The sequence below is a fragment of the Acanthisitta chloris genome, unplaced genomic scaffold, assembly GCF_000695815.1.
Source record: "Acanthisitta chloris isolate BGI_N310 unplaced genomic scaffold, ASM69581v1 scaffold1076, whole genome shotgun sequence".
NCBI lineage: Eukaryota > Metazoa > Chordata > Aves > Passeriformes > Acanthisittidae > Acanthisitta > Acanthisitta chloris.
The window spans coordinates 58802-73479 of NW_008678477.1; the positions used below are offsets into that span (position 1 = coordinate 58802).

The 14678-nt window shown below is 37.0% G+C and overlaps 1 protein-coding gene across 1 annotated transcript in view; it reads right to left on the reverse strand.

Annotated features, from left to right (window-relative positions):
• Nucleotides 1–14678, reverse strand: part of PREX2 (phosphatidylinositol-3,4,5-trisphosphate-dependent Rac exchange factor 2) — a 126905-nt gene that overhangs the window by 25702 nt on the left and 86525 nt on the right. Inside the window, exon 36 of the mRNA XM_009076873.1 lies at nt 10891–11005. Within this exon, the coding sequence (XP_009075121.1) occupies nt 10891–11005 (115 nt within the window). The remainder of the gene's footprint in view (nt 1–10890; nt 11006–14678) is intronic.

Here is a 14678-nt window from a genome sequence, read left to right on the forward strand (position 1 = left end):
ATGACCCAGGCTGGAACTATAAACTGGGAACTAAATTTCAGTCGCACTAAAATACATAAAAACTCCACTGAACAAAATCCATCCTTGCACCCTAATTCTCAAACAACAGGATCACTTGGATCCTCCAGTCATTCAAACTGATTCATATAGCACACATGGTTAAAAATTGCTGTCCCCCATTTTTTATGGTTTTCTTTAAGAGAGAAGTTATTTACACTGCTACACACCTGCAGTGCAGGGGTGCAGACTGTATATTTGAATACTTTTTATTCTTCAATAATCTGGAATAACTGAGTTGATAAAAAAAATCCATCCACATTTAATTATAGTAGACATTGCTTCCCATAGCTATACAGTTTTGAAAAACATCTTCTCCCAAATCCAAGGTTTGAATTAATCCCCTCAGAAAGCACAGCAAAGCTAATCTAGTTCTGTTTTTCCATTAAGCCTGTTGCATGATCCAGAATGTACTCTGTGTCAAAAGAAGCTGGAGACTATTGAAAGGCAAAGAGGTTTGCAGAGAAAATTACTCATAAATCACTTTGAGTGGCCACAGCACATAAAAGCTACCTCAGCAGCAACAGAACAACCTTTTCCTTTGTTAGCAAAGCTAAAAACCAAAGCATCACCCTGATCTCCACCGAACATGTTTAGACTGAAGGCCTATACTGCTTTTTTCTGCCATGCAATAGGAAAATCTGCTACATCCAGAGACTATTCAGCACTCCCCTTCTCTTTGGACTGTTATTTGAGCAAATTCGGCTGCATTAGATGAAACCAGAAACTAAATATAGAACAGTACACACATTAATGGAGTACACGGAAAATAATCAACTCAGGGTACAAAATGAAGCAACATGGACACTACAGTGGGATATACAATTATAGGAATTACTCCATTAATTCAGTCAATTATTCATTAACCTAAAGAACAAACAAAAAATCAACTATACACAACATTCATTTTAAATATCAAAATATCCTGTTACAAATGAAACTATTCACCCCCCACAATCAGATAACACTCCCAGATGTTTCTCAAGTGCTTTATTTTTATTGCTTTTCATAAGAACTGTCTTCAGTATTTTACAGAACATGACAAACTGTGGACAGCATATAAATTTCCAAAGCACTTCACTTAATTACTAAATGCTTGTTAAGGTCCTTAATCATATTTTATGGGAAAAGTTAATGGCAGTCTTGGCATGGTGCCCAATCTGGACAATATTTTCTAATCCATTTGAAATGAACCAGAATGAAATCATAGTTCTTTGTCTCCAAATGTGATGTTAGTTTTGCTCCTAAAAGCCTAACAAATTCTCTAAGATGTAGCAGAAAAGCCTTTAAAAAAAAAAAGGTAGAAAATCCAATAGGCATTAAACCTACAGTGGATTATTGCTGTGTTCGACTTTTGCAAGTTGGGTGTTCTGCTCTATAAAGGTTTTGATTTGATGTTATGGCAGAAAAGAATTTAGTCTTTTTTATTTTCTGCATCAGTGTGGAATACATATAAATTAATTCATACTGTTTTCAACAGAAGGATGGAAATGTATCTTAACTTGATTTTCAAACCCTTGGTCACAAGATATTCATGATCATGTAGAGAAGCACAACAACCTGAAAAAGGACACATCAGAATAGAGGTGCAGAGTCGGGAAGTGTTTGAGTTATTGTCTCCAATTCTTATCTTCAGTTCAAACTAAAAAGCATTTATTTATGACATAGATAAACCATTACTGTGTATTTGCATATATGTGCACACATACTTCTGTATGTCTTTAATAACAATTCTGTGTTCTGCCATCTGTTTGTTAACTATATGGGTGAGCATGTGTATAACATGAACATTATACACATATTTATACACACATTTGGAAATATATTTATACACATAATACATATATGTACAAATTGTTTCTGTAGAAAATGCATCCATTTGCTGTCACATCAAGCAAATTATTTTAGATGTTCTTTTCACAAAGAAGTCTCAATAAATGATAAATTGTCAAGTATAATTACCTTCTCAACCTATGCTAAGACTTAGTGACTTGAGATGACATCTCCTAACATCTGTCAGTGATACAATCCAATGTACAGTGTCATCATCATCAGTAGTTGCAGAAAGGATTAATTATACCAACACAAAACCTTCATGACAGATTTTAAATTCTCAAAGAGCATACATTGTAATATTCTGACCTTTCACAACTATTATGCAAACTGAATTGCAGAACAGAAAAGTTTAAGACCATGTGGCTCTAATTTACCATATGTAATCCATATTTCAAGTGTAAGCAACTCAGTAAGCCCTTCCCTTGTGAAGGCCACACCTTGAATCCCATGTTCAGTTTTGGGCCCCTCAATACAAGAAAGACATTGAGGTACTGGAGTGTGTCCAGAGAAGGGCAATGAAGATGGGGAAGGGTCTAGAGCACAGGTCTTAGGAAGAGCAGCTGAGGGAGCTGAGGTTGTTCAGTCTGAAATAAAAGGAGACCCAGGGGAGATCTTACTGCTCTCTACAACCTCCTTGTAGTGAGGTGGAGGTCTGCCTCTTCTCCCATTTAAGTGATAGGACAAGAGGAAATAGCCTCATTCTGCCAGGGGAGGATTAGATTGGATATCAGGAAAAATTTCTGCACAGAAAGGACTGTCAAACATTGAAATAGGCTGCCCAGGGAATTAGCTAAGTCACCATCCCTGGATCTATTTGAAAGATGTGTAGATGTGACACTTAGGGACATAGTCTAGTGGTAGACTTAGTAGCACTGGGTTAACAGATGGACTCAATCTTAAAGGTCTTTTCCACACGTAAATGATTCTATGATTCCTGGCATACTCTGGTCACAAAGTGACAAATCAGCTTTTGTCAGTCTCTACTGACAAAAGCAAACAGTATATATGTAAGCAAACACAACTGTGGGAAGTGATGTAGTCTTTGTGGAGGAGGACACGACTGTAAGGTGAGACAGGAAAAATACACAGAGAAAAGAGAAGAATAGTGACATTTAGTTATGCACTGAAATACTTACAAGTGGGGAGGGGCACTAAGAAAATTTCAAGAAATGAAACTTAAGGACTTTCTTGGCAAGTGTCTGCTTTAGTGGAATAGACTGGGAGTATAGCAGGGACACAGACTTTCAGTCCTGGAAAAACAAATTCCCAAGAAGCTGAACTCATACTCGGGGGATGATTCTTCATAGTGCTCATAATTTTCATGCAAGACTACAGCATTTCACTCAGCTGCTGGTCTCCTACCAATTTAAACTCTTTCCAGTTTATGAATAGCCACGTGGAGAAACTGACATTAGGAAGAGTACAAGTATCTTAAGCGCAAACCGAGGAAGTTGCTTGCAGCCCTACTATTCCAGCAGGCACTTCACAGCCCCACTCTCAGACCTTTATAACACACGAGCAGGGGACCACAGAAATATGAAGATAGAAAGATATGGATGGCAAAAAAAAATGGAAAAAACCCATCCCATTTGCACTGTGTAACACAGCCCACTTTTTACATGCTACCTTCTAACCACTGTCTTCCAGAAATCTAGTGTCCAGCATCTCTACCTACAAAAGAACTTGAAACCATCCTATTTGTGATGTGAAAGGGAAGTTCTTGGGCCACAGACCAGTTACAGCTGCCTTCCTGCTTCTCCCATCATTATCCAAACAGCCAAATCCACACTGAACCCAATAATGCTAACTAATTGCTTCCACATTTGCCTTTCAGACAGTGGATCGCTCCTTTTTTGCTCCAGACATTCCAGACATGGAATACACTGTTAAAAAAGACAACATGCCAAATAGACATTGGGTGGTCAGGGTTTCAACTACAGCTAGGAGCTGTACAAGCTGCAGTCTTGGGCTGGATTCTTTTCAGTGGCCAGGCGTGAAAGAGAAGGCTCCACTTTTGATCACTGCAGATACACGTTCTCTGCATTTCCAGAAGATAAAGAAAGCAGGATGAACCAGATGTCCAACTCAGCGAGCAAAAGCTCAGTACAAATAATCTATCAAGACACAATTTTCAATTTCAGAACACTACCTATAATAAATACTTGATCATACTGTTGTCAAAAGTCTAAAGAAACAATGAATTGACATTCACAGAACAAGCACAGCACTGAAACAGAAAAACCCCCAAGCTAAATTCAAGCCAGCTGGCAATATCTTTTAGACCAGCTAGACAAATTTAATTTACTTTACCCAGGATCTCTCTATTCTTTCTCCGGTCTTGCTTCACTTAGATGCAATGAATCTTAATTCCTGTTCTATCTAAAATACATCTCATTAAGTTCATCCAGAGACAAACTTAGCTATTATTTCCTTGTTACGCCCTTCAGACTGAATGCTTAATTTTCAATCTCTCTTTCATAAAGATTTCGCATTTAGAGGGAGTTAAGTCACAAGTACTTAATTCATTTGGAACCACATCTTAAAAATCTAAGAGTCATTAGATTTCCAATGTTTTAGTCAGATAAAACACATGATAAATTTGTATATGTAGCATTGAAGTCCAGTTTTACTGTTGCTTTTTTGAACACAAAGCTATGTGACAAATGCATAGTATTGAATATAGGAAAACAGTTTTTCACCTGCTTTATAAATGTCTCACTGCAACAAAAAGAAAATATTCTCACAGAATCACTCTCTGAAACCTGTAACTCTTCTCAGGTCACTCTTTTCTGAATTCAATGGCAATGACAAAAACTGTTAGTTGCTCATTAACATGTTATTTACTGAAGTGAGCAGACATGTAGGAAAAGAGACTAAAATCACAGGACAACAGTGGCACAAGGACGAGACACATAAGCTTCTTAACCACGTGAGCAGTTTGGTTTGGAAAAGCTTTCCTTCGGAAACAGTGGGGAAGGAATCTGTCAGCTTTAAGGTAGATTTTAATGTACTTATTACAGGAATTTATATATGATCTGGTCTTTGTGAAAACACAGGTATTGCCTTGAGACTTCATCAGCTTGTTCCAGAGACAGACAATCTCTTTTTCTCTTAGTAATTAACTAAGTGGATACATCCTTTATGTCATTGTAGCTCATTTATAGCAAAGCAACTATTAGAGAATTTTAGTTCAGCCTGAAGCCATAAGTGCCATCACATCTATTTTCTGCATTGACTAAATTATACAAGATACAGAAAACATCAGCCTGCCAAGAAGCCTGCAGCTTGAGAGGCTGTTGTGTGTGTTTAAATAAAAAAGATGTTACATTCCTCAGACAGATTTTGTTCCATGTTTGCATAAATTCTAGGGGCAGAAATAGTTTCCTTTTCTTATCTTTCTAAAACTCAAAAGAAACAAGGAAACCCAGCAACATGCAAAACTCATGAACTGCAACACTGCTGAATAAAGAATTCAATTAAATTTGCCATTGCTCTGTGGAGGACTACTTGTGACATAAAATAAGTACAGGAGGCTTCAGACAGAGAAATTGTTTGAAGTTACATTGTAAATGAAACTCTTTAAAATGACAAATATTACATTCAGTGTAATCAGATGTTCAATGTAATGAGGGTAGTTAGCTAAATCATTTGTCATTAGATTCACTGATTATAATTGCTTTCTTAGCATAACACTTCCATTTACCTCCTAAAATGATAGCCAAGAACATAGCAACATAGGGAAAAAAAAGCAAACCAAAAAACACCCCACCAAAACCCCCAAGAAAATTGCCTTTTCCCTTTACTGCTTGCTTTAATTTGTCTTCCATTACGCCTGTACAACAGGCTACAGAAGTAGCTGCCAATATCCCCGGACACAGCTGACTTCAAAGAATAGCTCCAAATCACACAGAATGGTAGGCAGGAAGGAAGGAACATTTTTTCCAGACCTTTTATTTCTATTGATGCACAGGCGAGTTAATTACTACACAGTGGTAATTAGCGCCCACACCAGTGGCAGGGATGGATAGCAGCCCTCAGCTGTCTTTCCCACAGTATGATCCTATCTTTGGAGTGAAGAACTGGGTCATCATATAGTCAGGGGTGTCACAAGAAAGTGCCATGCTGGGGATAAAAGAAAAGCCATGGAAAAGTAGAGCTCCCCTAACCTCACCTTCACTTGTTATTTCCTCTGAATGTTCCCAATCCAAGCCACCATAACATCAGGAAACAACTTTTAAAGGTGTTTAGATGTCTAAATGCAAGCATAGGTGCTGAAGAAGTAATAAAATGCTTATGTATCTAAAAGCCAGCAATTTCACTAATTTCTCATCAGCTAAAAATTATTGCACAGGCAGTACTGGAATCCAAACAGGTATGTTGATGTGCAGCTTTCAGCACCTGTATTCCACCGTAGTTTGCTCTTGCAGTCAACACTGGAAGCAAAGCATACTGCAGAGACCCAGAGGATGGAAGGATACTTGGTTCAGCCACAGCCCTGCACCCCGCTGAATGACCTGTGCCCTGCACATCCTCTCTGCCTTTGAGATACATCCCTTGTGTGCACACACATCCAGGAAAATACTCTTAAAGTGCAGATGTGCCTGGACTTTTGTGATTAACCAGGAGCACCTGGAGAAAAACTGCATATTAATAGAATTTTAATAGAATGTCACAGGAGGGACACAATTTTTTCCCAGAATAAGAATTCACACATACAAAAATAAAAAAGATGACTGATAGATGCCAAATACTCACAAGGAAAGGAAGAGGAAAGAGCAAGCTTACTACTCTAGACTCAAAGTTGCATCCTGGGTCATCCAGTCCAAATCTCTGATAACTTGGAAAAATATTACAGAAGTTTTCATTCCTACACTCGAAGTCCAAATGGCTTTTTGCAGGAGGCTAATAGAAAACCTTATTCTCTGAGGATAAAACCTGTTCTCATATCCAACTAAATGTGTTATTTTCAAGTCACTATCAGTCCAAGGACTGGCTGAGTTATGGATATCCAGCTAACCTGTCTGTCAAGGTCGGTCCCAGCTTCCAACAGGTTTGCATTGCAACCAATCTTTTAGTCACAGTAAGGACCATAAGGTTTATTTCTATGCAATGCAGCAACAGCTATCACACTGAACCTCACTCTGCAGGAAAGAGACCTTTATCAAATATAAAAATCATATTCAAAGGACAAAGTATTTTAAATAAATAATTCTTAAAGCAGTAAAGCTTCAAAAATTACAATTTAAGCTTCCCCCCATGCTTTTAAAAATCACATGACTCAAGATTTACAAAATACTTAACCACGCAGGCCAAGTAAATACATTGTGCTTGTGAGTTTTTATTATTTCTATCAGCATTTGTAGTAGCTATGGATTTGAAAACCATTCCTCCTGCCTTATTCTGCTGAAGTAAAATGGTGTCTATTATCTGTAACAGCAAAAGGACTGATTGAGGATGAGAAAAGCCTATGTGAAAGTCAAGGAGTACCAAAGGAAGAAGAAGAGTAAAAGTGGGAGGAGGCAGGAGAATACGGAGTGGGCTCACTTAACATTAACCTCCATAGAGGTCAGATACACAGGTTCTTTTCAGTCCTCTTCTAAATCAGAAGACAACTGCTGAGCTATCAAACACATAATAATAAATATCTTGAAAATCTCTTCTGACCTAATTCCTCTCACTTGGATGTTCTGCATTTTTCTCATTAGCAAACAATTTGATGAGGTTAAATTTACATTGCTGGCAACTACTAGACTAGCACCAGCTCAGCTTGCAAACAGAGTTTAGCTTAACTTTATTTTCCTTATCAATGTCACAGAAACAGAATTGGTGGACTATAAAAATAAGGGCAATATTGCTGACTGTGAAAAAAATCCCACATGATTAAGAATAACTGGGGGTCAGATGCTGAAGACTTCTCAGCAGCTTCAGAAATTTCATAAACTAGGTATTGGTTGTTGGGGTTTTTTAAATAACATCTTTATTTCAAATAAAGGACTTGCTACATATTGCTGGGTAGAAGATGTTGCCTCAGGAATTGTAGAGAAACTCAACTTTAGCTGGTCTTAGAATAAAAGTTCTCTTATATTGCTAATTAGATTCAAATAGCTAAGGTTAAGTCTATTATGGAAGATGGAGAGACATTCTTTCCATTCCACATAAGCATGAAATTCTGTAACCGATTTTCAACTGTCTTTCATGCATTCTCATAAAAATGATAATCTTATCAATGACTATTTCATAGCTGAGGTACTATTTGCAAAAGCCCCAAAGCAAGAACCATGAAAGACAGAAGCTCTGATGATGCTTAAATCAGTGTCAAGGAAGACAATTTTGTGCCTGGATTTATTGTATCAATTCTGATACTGTGGTTAGAGTTCCATAGTTCTCAATGAATTTTGCAGCAAAAGCAAGGGTTCAGCTTCTTGACTTCATGTGATGGATAAAGGTTATCCTTCCCGAGATCCACTGAAAATTTACTAATACATCTTTTTGGTTCATTCAACTAAATAATTTTAAATTCATTCTTTTGAAGCACACATCAGTATCAGCTTTGTCACCCAAAAATACTCTACATACTCAAACAAGACTTTACTACTAGAAATTAAGATGCAGCTGAGCAAAGGTACTACTAATTTTTTAATTTGCTGTCCTACTTGGATACATACCAAGTTAGGTCAACAACTCTGTTTGAAAGTGGGATCATACACAACAAAGTGCTCTCTTCTGTTTCACATTATATGTATTGTCATCAGTCTCAAACTACTGCAGCCTTGGCTACAGTGTCACTGCCAACCAGTGGTTTCTTTCCCACTAGTCTCCATCCTCTTTTCCCACTGGTTTTTTCCTTGCTGTTGCTTTTGGCTGCTGTAGTGATGGAGAGATTATATGATGGTCATCAGATGGTCAATTGACAAGCAAGCAATGCATTCCTTTTCTATGGAGAAAGAATGGTTTATGCATTGTGTCTTGAATTACTTATTTTATTGCTGATTAAGAGGATCTGCACAGAAGATTTCTTCCGTGTGAAGAGTTTTAGTATTATTGCACTTGATGATGTTTCCAGGGAACATTCAATTTCACATTTTTTTTTAATTCTTCTTTAGAGCAATTATCCAAATGTTAATATCTTTCACTGCTGTAGTTACTTTCGACTTTATTAAATTCTCTTGGCCAAACACCTACACAGGCTAGCAAATGGTAGAACAAGAATGAAGCATCTGCTTTTCTGTTTTTCCTGTTCACATTCTGTCAGTTAATTCCTGAAGCTGTTTGTGCCTCATTTAAGAAATGGGTAGAGTTCACCAGAAAGCAAATAAATCAATTACTGACTGTTCTCATCAGACATTAAAAGGCAGAAAAACATCCAAAATTTTCCTATTCTTTTGACTGGACAGAGATACCCATGGCAATTTTTTTTCAATGCTAACTTTTTCATAGTAACCTCTTACAAAACAAGGCCTTGGAGCTTAGCAACTGATCAGAAATGTGAGTCACAACATCATAAGAGGAACGTACCTCATTAGAGTCACAGCATGAATGGAGGACCTAACATACGAGGTAAGCAAGTTCAAGAAACACTAGAGCATAGTCAGGGAGAATTTATTTTGAGGATTTTCATGGGGGGCTAAATTGGTCCTATTCATAAAAAGAAAAAAAAAAAAGCACAAAAATTCTTTCCTTGTCCAACTGATAGAATCTCTTTCCAACACTAGCTGACTTGATCTAGGCCAAATACTGGCATGACCAAAGCTCCCTGTAAAACTGATTTATAACATAAGCCTTGTCACATAAATACTCAGGAAGAACCTGTTTTCCCAAATAGTAAGTGCTAATACCAGAAGGTGGAAAACAGACTAAATAAATACATTTGTCATTTACACCAAAGTTCACTGACACAGCTGTCACAAAAAAAACCAGTAAAATATAATGTACTCACTCAATGCAATTGGCTTTACAATCACTTTTTCTATAGTAGAGCTTAGATTAAAACATAATCTAGAAAGTTCACTGCTTTAATAACAGATTAGATAAATATTTGTCTTTAATAACAGAAGTAGTTTTGTAAAGATCCATGAAGAAAACCTTCCAAAGACAGGAGTGGATCAACAGGTGAAGGAATTGCAAAAAGAGACTCTCATTTATCTTCTTTCCCCTTCACCACTGTCCTTAATCTTTTCTTCTAACTCCTGTTCTCTGCTGCTTTTAAAAACTGCCTAATCATTCTAGTGAAATGATAGTGTTTCCATTCAATTCAAGAATTTTAAATGTGAATAGATGTGATTTTACTGCAGTCCTGTGCCCTCTTGTTCTTCAACTCATGTGCAAGTAAATGTACTCAAAAAAGGCTTTTTTCACAGGTACAGTGAGATGCAAGTGTGGTCTATGTACCTATCTTCATCATTTTATTTCATTTTGCAGCTAATAGACTATTTTGTATAGCAGAAAATCTGTCATTATGTGCAATTTCTTAAAGAAATATTCACTGAAATACATGGCTGCATAATTTTTACACATACTGGCAAGTATGTACTTTGTAACCCATAGCTGACCCTGATGCAGGTATACAAATATGGTTTTATTCCCATAAGTATGGTGGTGTGTGAGGAGAAAGATGTTCAGTTTTGAGGAAAACAGCACTATTTTGCAAGTCCTATTCTGTTAAAATTAGGTAAATGGGGTCTGTAAAGTCAGATCATAATGTTTAGCAATTTTGATACTCCATTTGTGATGAAGTAGACATTCCCCTTTCTATATGCAGTAGTACAACAACCTGGAGGCAATCACAGCCAGGGCTTTCAGGGAAAACATTTTTTTTAAAAAGCAACTTAACAGTGCAGAAATCAGAAAATTCAGAATGATGAATCTTGGATCTTATTCAATCATGCACCAAAAAACAACTACCACACAACTCACTTGAGTTTAAAGATATGTCACAGAAACTGAACTGAAAAGCAGAACTTGGCAAATTAATCTCAGGAATATTGGTTTATTACCTACCGTAGTTTCTGGTTATACTGCTTGACTTTTTCTAGTGAGGCTGCATTAATCTGAGCTTGAAATTCTTCCACTGAGACACTGTCTCTGTAATAGTATCCTTCCATGCTCTCCAATGCTGTTAAAAGGCAAAGGAGAATAGAAAATAGAAAGATCAGTATTAAAATATTTAGCAATCATCTTCTTTGCGGTTTTGTTCACACAGAAGTGAATTACTTTTTAACCTTGAGGCTCTGACCCCACTGTGGCTTGCTGAGCTGTTTCCATATGTCATCAAATTCATACAGATTGCTCTTTAAGATTTCATTTACAAGAAAAATTATATTTCTTGCCCTGTGGAAAATACAGGAGAGCACTAATTTGAGTTCTGTTACTGTAATTGAAGTATTCCTGCCCTGTGAATGTAAATGTGGATTTTAATTCTGACATATCCTGGAAGAAAACAGTAGAATGAGCTGGGGTAGAGGAAATAAAGGATTATGTAACAGCTACTTTCACAAAGGGAAACCTAACAACCTCTTATGAAGCCTTTGAGAGATCAGAGCATCTGAACATTTAGTTATTCCCACTGATAATATGAATACCTTCCTCTAGATGAAGTAAAGCAAACTTCTCTGGATCCCTGAAAAATCCCTAGAAATTCTTTTTCAGGGTTCAGGTAAGCTTCTGTCATCAAATACTTGTCTGTGTCCACCTTTGTTGTATTCACTTCACCAAAGCAAGGATGAATATTGCTACAAGAACTCAGGAACTAAACAAAGACTTCAATTAAAGGGAGGATTTTATCTTCTTCCCATACCAGCATTGCACAGAATTTAAAAGGAGGGGAAAAAAAAATGAACGCACTACTATTCCATTTTGGGGTGTTCTTCCTACCAACAGTTTAAAAAAAAAAAGATAGAAAAGGGAAGCATTTACCCAACCCCTCTACTTTAGGGGCTTAGCAGGGGAGGGGTTAATATTTTCTTAAGCAAGTCATATCAAGTGTTTGAAAGATTCTCAAGCAAATTTGGACATGAAAAATAAAGATCTTCACATTAAGAGGTCAACCTTATTATAACATAAACCTCTTGGTGAAATAAGATTTTTTCACAGAGAACCATTAAAGACTTTACAATTAGGAATATTGCTACTTTAGTAATCTATACACATTCAAAGAATTCATCACCCTATCAGAAAATTCAAGCAATAAGCAGAGTTTTGATGGAAATATGCTGCCATCTCACAGCTTCAGCTGCACACAGAATATTAATTCTGCTTGTACTGCTTAATATGACCAGTTAATAAATAATTCATTCATTGTGAAAGAACATGCAAATTGCACTCCCCTTCTCTGCTTTCAGAGTTTGTAATTCTACTTCTGTATGAAAAATATTAAATTTCAAGTCAGACTTGCTTCTTAACTTCCTTGATGCTAAGTCACACCAGAAAGCTCACGCAAAAATATCATCTAAACTCCATTTACCACAGCATGTTAGTATAAACAGAACTGATAATCCCTACTGCTTATTTTACTGGCATGAAGTTGGTTTTAGCCAATTAGATCACCCAGCCAGGAAACTCAGTCATCTGTCGGGACTGGCTGGAGCACACAGTTCTGCCTCTGCAGGGGCCATGCTCACGGTGCAGGCAGGGACTCCCATGCTGTGTGCTGTGGCTCTCCCCTCTCTGAAGAGTTTAAAATTTTTCTACCCAATATATTTGAAAATTCTTTTGTAAGCAAGCTTTCTTTACAAATATGTCTTCTATGGTATTCTTCAATCCAAGCTAGGATACGATGGTCTGAATGCATAGACAACTGAATGGGAAAGCAACTTGGAAGAATGGGCACACTCAAAGGGTAGTAACTAATGGGACATGGTCTACCTAGGGACCCATTATAGGTAGAGTAGCATAGGAATCTATATTGGTCAATGTCTTTATCACTGACCTGGAAGAGGTAAGTCAAGTTTACAGCTAATACCAAATTGGGAGAAGCAGTGGATATACTCAAATGCAGGGCCACATAAAGAGTGTCCTAGATAGGCTGGAGGAATCCAGGAGGAACCTTGTGAAACTGAACAAGGACAAATGGCAAGTTCCGCATCTGGAAAGGTGCGCAATGGTACATGCTGGCATGACAACAGGCAGCTGACATAAATTGAAACAAGAGCTCTTTCAACTTGATAGAAAGAAAAACCTTTTTCACCATTAGTGTAGTCAAGTAGAGTAAAAGGCTACCCAAGTAGTTGGGCAGATCCTTGGGTGTTTTCAAGATCCTACTTGTTAGACACCTGAGCAACCTGGCCTGATGTCACAGCTGACACTGCTACAAGCAGGAGGTTGGACTAGAGATCTCCTGAGGTCCCTTCCAATCTGAATTATTCTATAATTCTATGAAAAACTAAACAATTTTAAAAACCATACAAAAGCAAAAGACTAAGTAGCAATTTAAAATAAATTGAAATTTAGTTTTAAATACAAGCTTATTTATTACTGAGATCTTAATTCTAATACAGGAAATACAGAAATCTAAATGCCAATAGCAATATCTCAATATTCTCACCCCCAATCCTGCAAATCAGGATTCCTTAGACTGTATACATACTTAGGTATATGGCTGCACGAAACTGTTTTTCGCAAATGGAGGGATACATAATATAGCTTGGGTAAATATTAAAAAGCTTTTAAAATATCTACAGTGCCAATCCTGCAAACACGTAGACCTGTAATTTTAGGGATCTACTCATTAATGAGGTAAAAACTCCTCAGAATAATGATTTCAACACTAGGATAAAAATTCTTAGCCAGGACTTCTTAATCTTAGAGTCGAATGGACTGTTTTAGAGGGAGATCCTTGAAAACTAAAGAACTTTGATAAGACAGAGAAAGAAGAAATCTTCTATACTACTGAAAATTCATAAGGAGATGTAAACGTTAGAATGGATCCTTGCCCTTATCCTTTAGCTGATTGCAAAGATGCTTATCCTAAGAATCAAATATTTTGGGCTTCTGGAAACTGAAAGGGAAAAAAATTTGCAAAATAAATCCTACAGCACACTGAATCTTCTCCCCAGTCTAAAAAACATTAGTATTTCTAGGAACTCAGGTGAACCGAGGTATTTTCTGCTCTCTTTCATGTGCCTTTTTGTCTGCACTACTGAAATGTGTCCATTGCTCAGTGTTCTTATTTTCCCCTATGATGGAAATCAGTATGTTCAAAAGAAATCCACCGAAGTCTTTATTAGTTTGTTTTAAAATTAGACTACAGGTATCTTATTTTTTAGAAACTGAGTGTTTTAACTTTATAGAAAGTTCAGTTATTCATGCATTTGACTGTTTGCCATTTCCTTTTACAGCATCCTTATCTAACAGAAACCAAGCCCTTCATTTACATGCCTGACTTCTGCCTATTCCATATAGACCCTGGAAGCCTTTTCCAAGGTATGGCACACTTTCCTCTCCCTCTGAAATCAAAGGCAGCTCAAGGCAATCAGCAGCTCACATTCACCACTTCAGTGAAGCAAACTTCACGCTCCTGATGACTGTAATGACACTGCAGCTAATGCAGGCTGCCTGTAATTTATGAAGTCTGAACATCAGCGCCACCATTCCTCACCTTGTAATGTTTGCAGTGCAGTAACTACAAAAGCCTGAAAATGTTATTTAACTCTTCAAAACATTTGAAAGAGATGGAATTCTCAGGGGATAACAATTTCTTCCATAAATTTTAAGTCATAGGAAAAGATTGTGATAGCATTTGAACAGCAAAACACTTTTAAAAACAAGTTTCATGTTCTGACTATTGTATA